This window comes from Sciurus vulgaris, assembly GCF_902686455.1.
Source record: "Sciurus vulgaris genome assembly, chromosome: 17".
In the NCBI taxonomy this organism is placed as follows: Eukaryota; Metazoa; Chordata; class Mammalia; order Rodentia; family Sciuridae; genus Sciurus; species Sciurus vulgaris.
In genome coordinates this window covers 54,612,539-54,629,989 of record NC_136478.1, presented here as the reverse complement: position 1 = coordinate 54,629,989, position 17,451 = coordinate 54,612,539, and the positions used below count along the sequence as shown (strand labels likewise).

Below are 17,451 nucleotides of genomic sequence, written 5' to 3'. Positions count from 1 at the left end.
ATGTAGGTACTGTCATCTTTACCCATTTTCAAAAGTAGAAACAAAAACAGAATTTGGGGTTTTCCCCAAGTGACACAGCTCGTTAAGTCCTAGACTTCAGTTGTGCACCAGGCTGGTCCCTTCAACTTTGTTCTCTCCATGCCACGTATGCTTGTAATTTTAATTTTATATATGGCCAGGCACAGTGGCACACACCGGTAATCCAAGCAACTCGGGAGGCTGAAGCAGGAGGATGGCAAGTTTGAAGCCAGCCTCAGCAACTTGGCAAGACTCTGTCAAAATAAAAGGGGCTGGGAATGTGGCTTAGTGGTTGAGTACCCCTGGGTTCAGTCCCTAATACCAAAAAAAAACCAAAACAAACAAACTATGTCTTAAACAGTTAAGTATTAGGAGATTACATGTAACATTCCCTACTGGGGACTTTTTTTTTTTAGGCAGTGGGGACGTGGCAGCATGGTGCTCACATTTTCTTGTAGCAACACAGAGCTGAAGTTGAGCAAGACCCCCACAGTCCCACACCAAACCATGCAGCCCATCTCCATTGTCCTTTGTGTCCTGGACAAGAAGATTCTCCCACCCCGAAAGAGAAAAGGCAGTGGTTTCTCATGTTTTATTTACCAGGGCCCTACCCCGAGGCCCCCACCCCACCAAAGCCCAAAAGGGTAGGGTGAGGGTCCAGCAGGGCCATAAGCTTGGAACGACTGCAAGTTCAGCTATGGGAGCTGGGAACCCCAGGGAAATGGAGCACTCGGGTCTAACTGAATCTATGGTTTTTTTAGCGGGGGGTCGAGGCAAGGGTGCTGCATGTGTGCTGGTGGTCCAACCACGGGATGAGGCTGTCGGCTTCCCCCAGTTTTTGCAGTTCCCAGGGCCACCCATCGCAGGAGGGTGGGGTGCGCATGCTCTCCCAGCTAGCAGTGCTCTGGACAGGCGGTTTCAGCTCAGGCCTGCCTTGAATCGCCTGTGTCTGGATCTCCTCTCACTGTGTCCAGCTGTCAGCTCTCCCAGGAGCTCCAGACCTTCCCATCTAATCAGTGGCTTACGCTGCCAGCGACACATGTCTAGAGAGCATTCTTGGTTCTCCCCTCCCTGAACCCACTCTCCCCCTTTCCTCACTGCCCCTGCCCCCCTCCCAGGAGCCCTCCTTGACCCTTTGCCACACTTCTTCATGACAGCCACCAGCAGATGCTCCCCACCTTGGCAGTAGCTCCAGAATCCAACTGCTTCTCACCCTTCTGTGGGCTCAGTACTGGTCCAGCCACCCCTCTGGGCTCTGGCTTCCAAGCCTGCCCCTGATAATCTGTTTCCCTATAGGGCAGACAAAGGGATCCACTTGGAACAGCCCAGGAAACACTCCTGCTAACACGCACCTGGAATAAAATCCCAATTCCACGCTCCTCATCTGTGGGCCTGTATGCCTCTCCCACTCCTCTGCCTTCTGTTCTTCAGCCACAGGGCAAGCTCCCTCCTGCCCCAAGGTCTTTGCCCATGCTACTACTTCTACCTAAAATCTTGTCCTCCAATTTTTTTTAAAGTTGTCACCTTAACCTCTTTCAGGCATTCAGGCATGGTTTAATGTCACCTCCTTAAGATGGGCTCCCAGACAGCCCTAGGCCCCTTCTAAATTCTCTTCATGAACCATACCACAGCCTGTGCATAACTTCACATTTCGTGTTCACGATCAGCTTCCCCCACACAGTTGTGATCTCCAGGAGGGCAGGGACCTTGTCTTCTGTTCCCTTCTTCCCCATTTCCCCAGCGTCCCCTGCACCCGGTCTGGTACACAGTAGGCACTCAATAAATTCGTGCTAACCACAGACACAGGATTCCCAGTACTTAGCAGTAACTTTCCAAAACCCGGCTGCCCTCATCCCCAGGCCCTGGCAGCGTCCGCGAGGACAAGGCGCGGCCGACAGGGACCTCGCCCAGGCCAGAGCCCAAGGGCAGGGCCCGGGAAGCGCGCTCCGAGAGCTGGGGCCGCTGCTCCTTGCCCAGGCTGCAGCGCAGGCGGCAATGGTGCCAGCCGCGGCGGAGCTCCAACTGCACCTGCAACGGCAGAGCGCTCAGGGGCGGCGCCGTTCCTCGCGTTGCCGCCAGAGGGCGTGGGCGGTCCTCTCCTTACCTCCTTGTTGATGAAGCAGTAGAGGACGCTGACCAGGAAACCCTGCGAGAGGAGGACCTGGGGTCAGATCGCAGGTGGCCACGGCGTTGTAACCACCCATTTAATAAGCTCAAACTCTTGTCCCGCCCCAAAGCACTTCGTGTCTCTGGTCCTAGACTTGCCATCACCTGCTCACTGGCTCCTGGCTCCTCCGATTGTCCTAGCTTGTTTGCTGAGTAATAGGGATTGAGAACAGGGGACCTGGCCACAGGGCAGCCTGGAGGCGAAACCCTTTCCCTACTTCTACACTTAGAAGTACTTAACGCCCCCGTGCCTCAGTTTCTTCATCTGGAAGATGGAGCATCCAATGGCAGTTAATATTGCACATATATGGCACAGAGAGTTAACCATTTTTTTTGCTTAATCTTATTATAATTTGTTATATAGCATCCATTAAAAATAAATTATACAGTTTTTATTTCTATAAGTATATCTGTTCTACATCTGAATTTATTTATTCATTTGTTTATTTTGCACTACTGGTTATTGAACGCAGGGGTGTTCTACCACTGAGCTACATCCCCAGCCCCTTTTAATTTTGAGACAGGGTCTTACTAAATTGCTAAGGCTGACCTTGAACTTGGGATCCTCCTGTCTCAACCTCCTGAGTCTCTGGGATCCGTGATGTGTACTACCCCATCCAGCTCTACATCTGAATTTAAAGAATTTAAATAAATGCAACATAGGACTGGGGTGGAGCTCAGTGGTAGAGCATGTGCTTAGCTTGTGCCAGGTCCTGCTTCAACCCCCAGCACCAAAACAGTTTAACTAAAAATGTGTTTTTGAGGGTAATGGTGCACGCCTGTAATCCCAGTGACTTGGGAGGCTGAGGCAGGAGGAGTGAAAGTTCAAGGCCAGTCTCAGCAACTTAGTGAGACCCTTTCTCAAAATAATTTTTTTTAAAAAAAAGCTGGCAATGTAATTCACTGGCAAAGCATCCCTGGATTAAATCTCCACTACCAAAACAAAAATTTTTTATTCAATTTTGGATATGAGCTATTATTAAATATTACTTATCTTATTATTATTTCCCACAATCCTATTTAAATCTTACTCATATCATCCCTCTCCCATTTTAGAAGAGGAAAGGCCAAACTGAAGTTTGGCTCAGAAATTTGGTCTCTGAGGCCTCTCACTTCTTTATCCTCACGCCCTGCCTCTTCCGCTTCTGAGTCCTGAGCTCCAGGTACCCTGATCTCTCTCCATCATGCCAGCTACTTTCCCCTGACAGGGATCTGGCTCCTGGTATTTCTCTTCCTGGAACATTCACTCAAATACCTGCCTGCCTGGGTCTCCCTCTGCCTTCCTGGGTCTCTGCTCCAATGTCTCCTTCTTAGGAAGGCCTTCCTTGACCCCTGTCTAAAACAACCACTCCGTCTTTCCATGGATACTCTTCATCTTTCTTTTCCTGTCCTCCCCACCCCCTGTATACACAACCACCTAATAGTTTTATTTATATAGCATGTTTACGATCTGTCTTTCCCACTAGAGGGTAGAAACCATTTGGCTCTTGGCTCTATCTCCATGATAAGCCTGGGAGAGAGCTTAGGACCTATGTTTGAATGTTCAACAATTTTTTTTGCTGAATATGATGAATAAACAGCCTTGTGAGGTGAACATTTTAGGCTTGAGAAGACTGAGGCCTGATGAAGTAAAGACTGGGGTAAGGCAAGCAAGTGCAGCCTTCAATTTGGAATGAACACCTCCCTAATTCTCCAATGAACACATCTCACTTGCCTTGCTCCAACCCCATCCTAGAGGCAAGAACTACACAGCTGGAAAGCAGTTGTGAAGGAACCACCTAAATGTGGTTCCAACTCTGTCCTTGCTTCTCGCCTGGAAGCAGTACTGCTGGGGTTACTCAGTCCCCTACCTTGGCCCCTGTGGCTCCCCCAAGCCCAAGATAGCCCTACTCCAGCTCGGCACTGTGTTGCATGCATAAATGAATGAAGGAACAAAATCCCATCGTCACACCCCATTCAAGGCCTCCACCAGAGAATGATTATGGCCCTGGTGCCCCGATGGGGAAGAGGGCCCTAGAAGGAAGTCTGTAGCCCCTGCATCCTGCCTCAGCACCTGGAAGGAACTTAGGAAGATCTCAAAGCCGAGCTTGGCCAAGCGTAGAGCACCGCGGGCTTGTTCCTCTGTCACTGGAGCAAACACCACTTCGTGGACGCCCAGCAGTGGCACCAGCGTCAGCGTGGAGCGAGCCAGCCTGGGGAGAGAGGGCGGCAGTGGTCCTCAGGTCTGCACTCCGTCTTGCACCCGGTGCCCTCCGGCTGGGTCTCACCTCAGTCGGTAGTCTGGGCAGCGCATTTGACGCGTCCTCAGCTTGGACACAAGGATGCCAAGAATACGGATAAAGATGAGGAAATTAATCTGTGAGAAGAGAGAAGCTGAGCCAGACACGACCCCATTCTGGAGGGCAGGAGGTGGCACCCCGTTTCCCAAAATGGGAAATCCCTGAGGCTGGCCTGAAGGATGCGGGAGCGGCCATACCAAGATGGTTATGAGGATGGGGGTGCGTATGATCCACCAAATGGCCTTGACATCGTTCCGCTCCCAGCACCTGAGGGATGCAGGGTAGAACTAAGACAGAAAAATCCTAGACTCACCGGATCTGGGTAGGTACACTCTGCAGGCCCCGCCCACCACCCTTAAGTCCCGCCCAATTGCTTTAAAGCCCCACCCATTATTATCAAGGCCCCACCCACTCCCTTTCCAGGAGTCCGCGAATAAAACGCAACCTTTCTAAGATCCCCCTTCCTTTGGATCCCGCCCACATTCTCCCCAAGCGGGTTTCCCACACTTCCATCACTCCCCGCCCACGTCCCTCAAAGCCCCACCCACCTCCCAGGCCCCGCCCCAGACCCGTAACTCACTGCGTGTTCTCGTACAGGTACCTGACGATCACCCAGGGAATGACGAAAAGCGCGGGGGCCCCTGTGCAGACCCCGACCCCCGCCCCCCACCCGGCCGCAGCTGTCAGCGCGCTCACGGGTCCCGCCAGGCCCAAGACCCGCGGGATTCTTCTGCCCTGATGCGGGGGCAGAAGCCTAAAGAGACCCCCTGAGGTAGACCAGCTGGGCAGTGGGGGAGCCGAGGCGCGCTGGGCTGGGTGGGGGAGAGAGTCGGGGCTCACCCCAGCCGAGGAGCAGGTAGACACAGAAGTGGCCCTCCTCAGAGCCTGCCACGAGCACCAGGAGCCGGTGCAGGTAGACGCCCTCCACCAGCAACCACGTGTAGTTGGCCCCAACGCAGTACTGGGTCAACGTCTGGGCCGTGCGGCAGGTGGCTAAGGCCTAGGGCGTAGGGATAGTCAGGGCAGCCGGGTGTCCCCACGTCTTCCACCAGGTTACCCCTCCACCTCCATCTCTTGCCACCAATGATCTCCCACTCTATGTCCTCCGTGGATGGTATCTGGTTGGCTTCTCTCACCCTAGTCTTTCCTTATATGGACTCTCTCACTCTGATCACCATAACAGTTGGTATCGTCCATTTGTCACCAGAGGGCCCCCCGTAACTCCACAATATGACCTCTGACACCCTAGCTCCTTCTGAAAACTGGACTTTCCTGCCAGCTTATGGACTCCGCCATCTCATTTTTTTTTCAACCAGGGGTTCATAACCACTGAGCCACATCCCCAGCCTTTTCCCCTTTTTATTTTTTATTTTGAGACAGGGTCTTACTAAGTTTCGTAGGGCCTCACTAAATGCTGAGGCTATCCTGGAACTTTTGATCCTCTTGCCTCAGCCTCCCACAGACTGATGTGTCCTCTACTCATCTCTTAGTTCCAATCTGGTACCTTCCAACCACCCCCTGCCCAGTTAGTTTCTTCCATCCTGTCCAGCTCATCTCCAGGAGGGACATTTCTCTCACTGGTGGAAGAGTCCATTGATGGGTACAATAATGAGGGAGAGGGAACGGGAAAATTCCAATAAATGGGAACAATGGAGGAGGCTGAGCCGGGAGGGTCCCTTTCCAGATGTATTTGGAGGAGTCAAGAGAAAAACTGTTGTTTCTGGAACGGGTAGTAAATGGATGGAGAACTTCCTGGTCCCACCAGAAGAGACAGATTCCCATTTGGAAGAACAGGAGGAGGATGCACACCTGATTCCATAGCGTGGGGCCAGGTGGAGGTAGCAGACGGTCTCGGGTAAGGATGGCTGCGGCTCGCAGCATGAAGGACGTGAACAGGTTGATGTGGATGTAGTTACGGGTGCAGCGCAGCCGCCTGGGGGATTCAAGAGGCCCTCTGAGAACTCCTGGAGAGCATTCCTCAGTCACACAGAGTCCCTTTAACTGCCCACCAGCCCCTTCCATAGAGCCGTCAGTGGGGGCTTGAAGCTAGTGGCACAGTGGACTGACCTCCACGACCACCACTTTTTTTTTTTTTTTTTTTTTTTTTGGTACTAGGATTGAACCCGTCCCTTAACCACTGAGACACATCCCAACCCCCTCCCCTGTTTAATTTATTTAGAGACAGGGTCTCTCTGAGTCGCTTAGGGCCTCACTAAGTTGTTGAGGCTGGCTTTGAACTTGCAATCCTCCTGCTTCAGCCTCCCAAGCCACTGGGATCACAAGCATGTGCTGTAACCTGACCTCCACATCTTATTGGGCAAATTGAGACCCATGTCTCTGCCACTGCCACTCAGGGCCAGGGGTCCCACCTGAAGAAACTCAAGATGAGCAGGGCAAGCAGTAGCGTGGCCAGTGATAAGGAGTAGCCAACGGTGTACACCACCTGCAGCCGCTCCAAGATCAGCCTTTGGTCCTGGTGGGGACAAGAGGGCGTGAGAGCTAGACATGGCTCTTTACTCAGGCCTAGAGAGGGCTGCTAAGCCCCCCAATATTTTTTTAGGGAAAATCATTCTTCTCCTCTTTGCTCCTGCCCAGTGTGTCCGTTTTCTCTTGAGACACCTCCTACCACCCTGTTTCTGTGGGGTTGATTCCACCCCAGCTCCAGGGCTGGGCTCATTACAGTTTCTAACACACACCCCTCCCCGCTCACACAGTGGTAAATTCAGGGAGGGCACATGGTCATTGAGAAGGAAACCCAGTCTTCCCACAGTGTGTCTTGGTTGGTGGGATGAGAGCCTGGTGCCAGTGGGGGCCACCATTTTTCCACCCACAGAAAAGATGAGACATGCACAAAGAAAAACAGGCATGATATAGTGAGAGACAGAGAGGGTCCCACCATATCATTTTGAGCATCTTGATCTTGCTGAACCTGAAGCTATTGCTGTATACTGTGCTTTTCAATCACAGAAGTCAATGTGTTTTTGTTTTTGCTTTTGTTTTCTCCTTTAAGCTAAGTCTGAGTTGGGTCTCTTCCTTGCAACCCAAAACCCTGAACAGCACAAGGGACTTCAGGCTCAGCCTGAGGTGCCTTTTCACCTCTCCTTAAACATCTTAGCCTGAATCCCTTGCCTTTTCTCACCTGAAAGGAACCATTCTTCTCTGGATCCTCACATTGTGTGTGGTCTCTCCAAGGTCCCCACTGACCATCACTACCACACTGGCGGAGAACAAAGCCTGTGGCCACTGTGGGAAAACAAGAGAGGGGCTTGAGGGACAGAGAAAGAGAAAAACTGTGTAACAGAGCATGTCAAAATGATGGTGGTGATGATGATCACGTTTTACATGATTTACATGTTAATCAGCTTAATATTCACACAAGCTTATGAAAGTGGTACTATCATTAATACCATTTCACAGATGGGGAAGCTGAAATACAAAGTAATTAAATAAACTGCACGAAGCTGCATAGCTAGTGAAGTCAGGAAGACCACAGACGCCCAAAAACAGGCTCAAAAAGAGGAAAGACAATAAGAACCTCGGTGGTCCTTAGAGAGATGAGGAGAGGGATAAGGGGTATTGTGCGAGAGAGCCAGGGTTAGACAGACAGGAGACACCAAGCCTGACAGAGGGGTAAGGGACAGAGAGGAGCAGGAAGGGACGTAGATCAGTCGCAGGTAGTCGTGTCTGAGCATAAAGGACCAGAGAGCACCTCACCGTGACGGTGCCAAGGCAGGTACCAGGGGCAGGACGCACGCGCAGTGACGTTGGGTGCAGCATAATCCCAGCAAACGTACATGTCGAAGGATCCATTACAGGCGACACCTGGAGGTGAACGTGGGGGCCAGATGCTGAAAGGACCTACTGTGCGACCAGCGCAGGGTTCTAGCTCCGCCCAACCGCCTAACCCCACCCTGGTCTCCTCTCACTAAACAAGTCGGGTCTCCAGATTCTTCCCACCTAGAGAGGACCTTCCCAGACCCCAACCAAACCCGCCCCCTGCAGTGTAGGCTCCGCCCAAGACCCCTCCCATTTCAAGCTTCTCAGGTTTCTCTGACTAACCGGGTCTCATCCCACCCAGTGCCCACCTTAGTCAGGCCTAAGCCCCTCCCACTAAGGTCAAGCCCCACCCACAAGTCTCTGACCCGGCCCACCCCAATCCCAGGTTTCTCCCCTTTTAGACTCCGCCCCAGACCCCGCCCGTCAGTCCTAGGCCCGCCCCAAGCCCACCCATCTCAGGCCCCGCTCTCCCTCCAGCGCCGAGCAGTGCTGGTCACACCTGCTGGCGGCTCCGCAGCCTCCAAGGTCTCCTGGCACTCCCTGCGGTACCGTTCCCAGCGCTGGTACAGCTCCCCCGACGTCTGTCCCTCAGAGTCAGTCTACGAGAAGACAGAAGGGAGGGCTCCCCAAACAATCCTCTCCCAGGCCGGAGATACCCTAGAGGGGCTGTCCAGTTTTGCCCTGGTGTCTTGGATGACCTAGAAACTTCTTTGAAGTTTCAGGGGTTGCCTAGAAGCCGCCAAAGGATTTCCTGTAGGAGACTGCAAACCTTTAAGAAAATCCAAGAAGGGGTGGACCTCATTAGGAGGATCTGTCGGGAGGAAGGGGACTGGAAACTACCATCAATGCTGGAGTGTGGGCAAGAAAGGCGGTCTTAAAACTCTCCTTGAGGTGGAGGAAGACTGAATATAGTCCCAGACCTCCCTCCAAGCTTTGAACTCCTGTGTCTCCTCACCTCCGCCCTCCGAAGCGGCAGTCCCCACAGCCAAAGCAGCAGCAGCAGCCGCAGGGGCGGAGAGTTTGGCATCCTGAGGGCGACGACGGGTCTGGTCGCCCAGAGGCAGTCGGGCCTGGAGAGTCCCAGGGTAGAGTCAGCATCTCTGCCACCCGCCTTCGAACTCCCAGCTCCAGGGCCCACCTGCCTTAGGGATTCATACAGGGGGACTACGACGCAGCAGCCTTGTCTTCTGCCTCCACGCGGGAGGATTTGGGGCGGGGCAGAGGCGTGTGGAGTGGGCGGGGTCCCCAGTAGTGGGTGGGGCCGAGTTCCGAGGCGTGATTCCTATGCCGCCCCCAACTGTTGCTGGGGCAGCGGCGGTGGAAGGGAGGGGTGTTTGCTGAGCGGGCGGTTGCCCTAGAGCTGCGCTGGGCAGAAGCGTCAGTGTCACCCAGGATCTACACCTAGAGACTGCGGGAACCTGAGGACCACCTTGGAGAGGAGGGCGTGGAAACCGTCTTCCTGGCCTGGAGGGGAGCTCGAAACAGCTGAGCAGCCATTCTCCCAGGCAAAAGGATTTTCGAATTGCAGATAGGAACCCAACCGTATATAAAAATATCCCCATGCCCGGGGGATAAAGCCCAGAGCCAGTGGGACAACCCTCCCCCAGCATCCGAATATTGGGGACCAGAGAGGCCTTAGACCCTGGGTTTAGGTCTTCAGGGTCCCAGATGCCTGAAAAAATCTTTGTACTAACTCCCAATACCCATCCCCACCATCCTGCACACACACTTTGTAGGGAAAGGGAGCAGCAAAGGGATCTCAGACAGAGACCCAGAAAGACAAACACGGGGTCAGAAATACAGAGACCCAGAGACAGAGATAGTGAGACACACAGCAAGAGATCAGAGACCAAAAGGACAGAGAAAGAAACAAAATTGTGGGCTAGGAGACAAAGAGAAAAAAAGAAAGAACGAAACATGGAAAAAGACACAGGAGTATAGAAAGAAAATGATCTACAGGCTAGACAGACCAAGAGACAGAGACAGAGACGCCGAGAGCTAGAGGATAAAGCCTAGGGGCACCGAGGCAGAGCGACAAAGGGCTAGAGAGGGAGGGAGAGAGCAAGAGAGAAGCCCAGAGCTGACTTGAGGGAGGATGAGGGCAAGGGGTGTAGATTGGGACTGGGGGACTCCTCACCTGTCCCCAGTCCTGTTCCCGGATCACTCGCTCTTGCGGTCCCTGTGCTGTCTCCACTGCCTCCCCTGCGTCTGGGAGAGGTGACAGGCGCTGGCAACCTGGGGTGGTGGGAGGGGGCGGGGCCAGGGCGGAACCGAGAACAGGATGGGGAGCTCTGGGGCAGAGAGCAAGAACGAGGGGCAGCCACGTGCATCACGGCCACTGGGGAGAGCAGTCACGGTTATCACCCGCCCCCCGCCCCGCCCCCCGCCATTGTGCACAGTTTCTCACACTCCCATTCACAGAGCTCACCATCCCACCCAGCGCCGCCGGCAGAGCCACAGGGAGAGACGGTCACAGAACCTCACACACTGTCACTGAATCACACATTCATTCACAGTTGTACTACCCCAGCCACACCCAGAGAGCCTGTCACTCACAGGTGGACAGTCATCCAGAGTGGCACATGCCCAGGTGCCTGGGCTGTGGACTTCCACACACACAGCAACACTATCACAGTTCCCACAGTGCCAACAACACTGGCAATGAGACGTTCACACATTCACTGGGTCATGGCACAAATACAGTCCATCTCCCCTGAGGGCCTGTGTGTCCGAGGAGGACAGGTCTGGGCATCTCGGGTACCACTGGATTCCCAGTATGTCCAGAGCAGGAGCTCCAGGCAGTGTCAGTGAAGGAGAGAGGCCTGGTTCCCACAGGCACACACAAGCCACAAGTCACACCAGGCGTTAGCAGCTTCACCCTGCACACAACTCCCGAGTCCACGCCACAGCACCCTGCCCCAGTGTCACCAAGACAGGCTCACAAGCTCTCAGTGTCACATGTCACCCTCACTCACAGTCACAGCCAGTGACATACATGGTCGTCCAGACACAAGCCACAGGCATTTCACTTGTGTGGTCCCCCCGCCCAGTCACATGATGTCACATACTGTGAGCTCACAATCACACACCAACCCACAGCCTCACACAGCCTCATGGTCACAGTGACCACTGTCGCACACATTCTTACAACCTCTGCTTCCGGCCGTGTCCTGGGGGGAGCTTAGCACACAGTCCCGACTCCCAGCGCCCCCGTCCCCCTGATCCACACCACAGGTCCATGCACATGAATCATCCTGCGAACAGCCGGGAGTACACGCTCCCCAGGGACCTGGAGGATAAGTGGGACAGAGGCGAGTCTGCCCATTTTGCAGAGGAGAAACTGAGGCCCAGAGGCCCAGGAGGGGCAGGGCCCCAGGGGCAGTGGGAAGTCCACACCAGAAGCTGAGAGGAGCCGAGTCTGGGGGGCAGGGGTCCTGCCGTCAGGCCTCTGGCCGCCCTCCCTGCTCTCTGCCCCACATTCCTGGCGCCCTCAGGGCCCTGGGAAAGTCAGTCCCTGGAGTGGAGAGGAAAGGGGTCTGAGAGTGCCCGGCACCTCCAGGAGAGGCTGGGCTGGGAAGGAGTCTCCTTGGCCCCAAGAGGGCCAGAGGGTCACTCCCTGAGGAAGGAGGGAGGGGGACAGTGGAGAAGGACCGAGGTGGTGAGACACAGAAAAAGAAGCAAGACCAAGAAAGATGGAGAAGGGGAGAGGACGACAGGAAGAAAGGAGAGAGAGAGGCACTGCAGGAGAGAAAACAGGGTCCAAGACAGGGAGAGAGACAGAGAGACAGATGCAGACAGAGACGGACTGAAAGGTGGAGATGGCCGTGGTGGAGGGGCTGAAGGCTGGGCTGAGGGGGAGATGATGCCTCACCCGGCACTGCTTGCCCCTCCAGGAGAACAGGGTGGGCAGCGAAGAACCGAAGGGGGCGGGCAGGGAGGGTCGGACCTCGATGTCCCTGACGGCCCCTGTTTACCCCCGCCATCCTGGCTCCTTTCCGGTCTCCCAGGGTCTGGGGGAGGCAGCAGGACCCCATGTGGCCACACAGTCCCTGTGCAGCTCCCATGCCCAGGAGTTCTGGAAACTTCAAGCAGGGAAGCAGCCACCTAGGTCCCCCGGGCAGGCATGTGCCACAGCCCACTGGTCCCCAGGGACCCAGGAGTCCACACCCCTCAACGCTCTCCTGCTGGGTCCCCATGGTCCCCTTCTATTCCCGTCTCCACATTAGCGGCCCTCTCCCCAGCCTCGGCCTTTCTCTGCTTCTCGCTTTCTCCCCTGCCTCTGTCTCTTTGTCTCTCTGTCTCTCCGTCTCTGTCTCTCTCTGTCTGTCTCTGTCTCTGTCTCTCTCTCTCTCTTTCACACACACACACACACACACACACACACAGACCTTCTTCTTCTTTATCTTTTTGCTACCAGGGGCACTTACCCACTGAGCCCCACCCCCAGCCCTTTTTTGTATTTGATTTAGAGACAGGGTCTTAATGAGTTGCTTAGGGCCTCGATAAGTTGCTGAGGCTGGTTTTGAACTCGTGATCCTCCTGCCTCAGTCACTAGGATTACAGGCATGTGCCACTGAGCTGGGCACCTTCCTTCTTTCTTTGTTCTCAATCTCTCTTGTTTCCTGTGCTCTGACCCCACCGTCAGCTCATCTCTGTCTTTTTTCTCTTCACTCCAGTCTCTGCCTTTCTGTGCTTCTCTGTATATTTCTCTGTTCCTCGGGGTCAGTGGCTTCTGGCCGCCTCTGACCTTCTCCTTCCTCTCCCTCCCTTCCCATCCCTCTAGGTGTCTGTCTATCAGGCTGTTCTTCTCTCTCCTTTGTCCCTGTCCCTGGGTTTCCTGGCTCCTGTCTCTCTGCCCATTGCTCTCCGCCCTCAGCAATGACCAGGCAGTGCCCCTGCGCAGGGTGCCGTCCTAGGAGGGATGCTGGAAGGCCTGTGTCTCCCCCCATGGGGCTGCCCGGCCAAGTAGAGCCTGCGGGGAGCAGGCAGGGGCCTGGGGTGCTGGCAGATGGTGCAGGAGAAATGAGGCAGAGAGATATGGGGAGATGGAGCACCCCAGGGGGACAGAGGCCAGAAATGGGAGGCAGAGATGGCCCCCTGAGATTCAGGACTGTGGAGAGAAAAGGCCTGAAAGACAGACACAGAGACACCCCACACACAGAGACAGCAATACCGAGAGAGTCATGCCCACCAACATGGGAGCCAGAGGGCAGAGAACCAGAGAGAGAAAGAACTGATATCCAGAGACAGAGACCTGGAAAGACACACACACACATGCATGCACGCACACACACACACACACACACACACACGCACGCACACACACAACACGGGACTCCAAAGACAGAGACTAAGAGACGTGCGAGCCAGAGATAAACCTGGAGAGACAGAAACAGAGAAATGGGGATGACACCCAGAGAGAGGGTGAAGGGTAGGGAAAGAGACCCAGAGAGACCTGGGAAGGAGACCTGGCAAACACAGATCTGGAGATGGTACCCCAGGAGGAGGGAGGTGAAGATGGGATGAAGAGATGGCCCAGGGGCAGAGACGTGGAGAGACCCAGGGCACAGAGATGGGCATGGTGTCATGCTCTAAAGACAAGCAGAGATGAGGCAGAGACATGGCTGCCCTCCGTCTCTCTGGGGCCTGGGAGGGGGTGCAGGTCTCCATGGCGACCTGCCCAGATGCTGAGGGCAAACATTGTCCTGAGCAGAAGCAGCAGGGCTCTGTTGGCATAATCTCAGGCAGGGGCCCAGAGGCTGCACTGGGGACAGGAGAGCAGAGGAGCTCTCAGTGGGGACTCCGTAGACTGCTCCAGCCTCCTCCCCACCTCAGATCCCACACAAACGTCCCCTCTGAAGGCAGCCACTGTAGGGACCCTGCCTGCTCCCTGCTGGCAGCCATGGATGATCCCTGAATCCCCTTGCCCAGTACCAAAGACAGCAGGCTGACCTAGGAATTTTCCTTCAGGGTTCCTGAACCTGGTCCCATCTGCCACCCCTACCCCTAGAAGGGCAGCCAGGCAGCCAGAGGGATCATACTAAAGCAAAACCCTGATCCTGCCCCTCTCCTGCTAAGAACGTGCCATGGCTCCCCAGTACCCTCAGGAGAACCTCTCTGTGGCCTTCAAGGTCTTTGCCCAGCTCTCAGCATGGTCGCCAAGCTTTCCTAACTCTTCCGACTCTTCCCAGCACCCCTTGACCTTTGTTCTAGCAGTTTTCTCCGCCTGAATTGTTTCCAACTCTTGTCCATCTTCCAAGCCCATCCTCAAGTTAATGTATTATTAGTCACTCAACAAACAGTTCTTTTCTCTGTTGGATGGTGAACCCTGTGAAGGTAGGGTCAGGGTAGGACTAGGGTAGGACTGTGAGGGTCACTGCTCTGTTCCCAACATGGTCTAACACCAGTTTAGCAAAGAGCAGGTTGAATTCACTTTCCTCAAAATTTGTTATGTACCAGGCTCTGAGCTTGGTAATGCTAAGGACTCTGGAGTCTGGGACGGACCTTGCCTTGGCTTCATGGAGCAATTAGCCCAAGCATAGACCAAATAGGGAGACAGACTGATACAAGGAGAAGGAGAGTCAAACATAGAGGAAAAGATGAGTCTGAGAAAGACAGCCAGAGGTCAATAATAATAATAATAACAATAATAACAATAATAATAATAAAAGGTTTCATATATCGAGCATTTTCCATGTGGGTCTCAAACCTCATAATAGGATAAAGCTATTATCCTCATTTTCCAGATGAGGAGGGTGGAGCTCAGAGAGGGGAAGTAAGTCGCCCAAGGCAACACAGCTCCTAAGTAAGCGATGAAAGGAGGGAGGGCCGGGCTCCTCCAGCTCAAAACCCAGTTTCCGGAAAGAGGTATAAAGACACACAGAGACAGCGATGAGAAAGAAAAACAGCATGAAGACCTAAACCTAGAGGTAGGGAGAAAAGACTGAGCCCTGCCTCCCGCTCTGCCCTCCCCCACTCCCGTCTCGCAGGCCCTTGACATCTCGCTGCGAAAACACTTGTAATGAAACCAGTTCCATTAAATGTACCCAAAACCACTGTGCGGAACACTTAACGAGCTGAGCTCATTCAACCTGCTCCTCTCCCCTGAGGGGTGGGCGCTGGGATGACTTCCATTTTGCAGGGGACAAACCAAGCCCGGGAGCAAGGTCACTTTGCTCACATGGATCCTGACAGGGTCTGGTCCCCATACTGGGATGGGAGCCACTTGAGGACAAGGACTGAGTGTGACTCATCTTTGTATGTCCTCTCCCTCGCTCCCCATAACCCACCAGGCTAAATCCCTCCGCCTGCGCGTCCCCCGTCTGAGCTCTGACTGTTCCCCACCCCCACCACAGGGAGCCCAGCTTCAGAACTCCCCTGGCCTCCCATAGTCCTCTGGGCACACCCTACACCTCCCCTTAGCACAGCGCAGCCTCACTCCTGAGCTCTGTGTGCAGGAATCCGACTTCCAGCATCGGAGCTCCTGGGGGTCGGAGTGTGAGAAGCTAGAGTTTGGGAGGCAGGAAATCTCCTTTCTTGCTTGGTTTCTATCAGTCACATGATTAGCTGGGATCGTAGAATGAGATTGATCTCAGAGTCTCACATACTAAGTGTTCGCTGAGAAAGGAATCTTCGTTGCTATCATTGGTGTGTGCCTACTGTGTACTAATACACTGTACTAATGTGTAACTTATATGCGTGGTCTCCTTGGGGCTCGTGGAGGATACAGTGACAAACTGTAAAAAGCTTTCCCAGAGCCTTGGAGGCCCTGTATGTTCTGGGTCTGTCACCTCCTTGATGTCATATCCTCCTATTTTCATCTCCCTCCCCAACTCCATTTCCACCAGATTTTTTTTTTTTTTTTCTTTTTGCAGTACTAGGTATTGAACCCAGGGGGGTGCTCTACCACTGAGTCACAACCCCATTTTGTTTTTTGATGCAGGGTCTTTTTAAGTTGCTGAGGCTGGCCTCGAACTTGGGATTCTTGAGTCTCAGCCTCCTGAATATCTAGGATTATAGGCACGTGCCACCACATCCAGTTAATGTATTTTTGTTGTTGCTCTTTTTTTAAAAAATCTTATTTTATTTATTTTATTTTAAGTGCTAGGGATTGAACCTGGGGTTTGCACATGCTAGGCGAATGCTCTACCACTGAATTATATCCCCAGCCTCTCACCAGCCTTCTTGTTGTCCCAGAAGTATGCCACACTCAAATCTACCTCAGGTCCTTTGCCCTTGCTGTTTCTTTTTCCTGGAAAGGTTTCCCCCTCAATTGTAGGCATAATTGCTTTCTTCTTGTCATTAGCATCTCACTCAAATGTCAATCTTCAGAGAACACTTCCCTGAGTCTGTCTTCCTATCATTTTGGTAGTGCCTACCAGGACAATAGATATTACCAGCTCTGTGCCTGTTCCTTCTTCTGTAAAATGGTGATGAAAATAGGGCGTGAGGTGAGGATAACTGAGTGCCTGGCACATAGTAAATGCTCAGTAAAGCTTAGCTATAATGTTTTTGGTGTACAATGGTTTACCTCCTCCATGAAATGGCAAGATCCGAGTGGCAGAGTGCTTGCCATGCATGGGTTCGATCCTCAGCGCCGCATTAAAAAAAATAAATAAAATGCATGATGTCCATCTACAACTACAAAAATAATTTTTTTTAAAGATCCGAGACAGCGAATTCTGAGACTGACTTGGTCACCCCTGAAACTCCAACACCTAGAACAGGAGTTGGTCATAGTAGGCGCTCAGTAAACATTTTTGAATGCCTGAAAGAAGTAGGCACAATTATGAGCACCCATCTTCCGGGGGCTCGAGGTCACAGAATCAGAAAGTGGTTGAGTCAGGATTCAAGCCCAGGGTAGTTTGGTTCCAAAGCTCCCACTGTTTACCTCTGTCCAGAGGCAAATCTGCTCTTGGGCTCACTTCCCCTGCCCATAAAGCACAGTCGAGGTCATCTCTAGGTGTTGGCTTCTCAGCGGAGACTTGAGGAAGGCGGTTCAATGTTCCTTAAATCCATTGTCAGGATCCCCCCTCCCTTTACTTCCCCCCAACTTCCGAGCCAGCTCCGACTGACACGGCCAGCTAGTCCAGGCTTCACAACTGGGCCGCTGTCAAAACCCGGAATGGATAATCTGGTCGTAGGAGGCTAGGGCTGTAGGGGTGGACCTAACGGCCGGGACGCCCGGAAGAAAGAGGAAGGAAGGTTAGGG

At 53.5% G+C, this 17,451-nt stretch overlaps 1 protein-coding gene across 1 annotated transcript; it reads right to left on the bottom strand.

The window, feature by feature from the left end:
• Positions 1-563: 563 nt before the first annotated feature.
• GIPR (gastric inhibitory polypeptide receptor) lies at positions 564-8,833 on the bottom strand. The gene is made up of 12 exons (XM_079119038.1): positions 8,740-8,833; positions 8,178-8,285; positions 7,603-7,706; positions 6,833-6,936; positions 6,273-6,396; positions 5,304-5,463; positions 5,044-5,104; positions 4,661-4,730; positions 4,452-4,540; positions 4,238-4,376; positions 2,123-2,164; positions 564-2,046 (listed from the first exon to the last, which is right to left on the bottom strand). The coding sequence occupies exons 2-12, from the start codon at positions 8,257-8,259 to the stop codon at positions 1,837-1,839; spliced, it is 1,185 nt and encodes a 394-aa protein (XP_078975164.1). The 5' UTR covers positions 8,260-8,285; positions 8,740-8,833; the 3' UTR covers positions 564-1,836.
• Between the last annotated feature and the right edge of the window lie 8,618 nt (positions 8,834-17,451).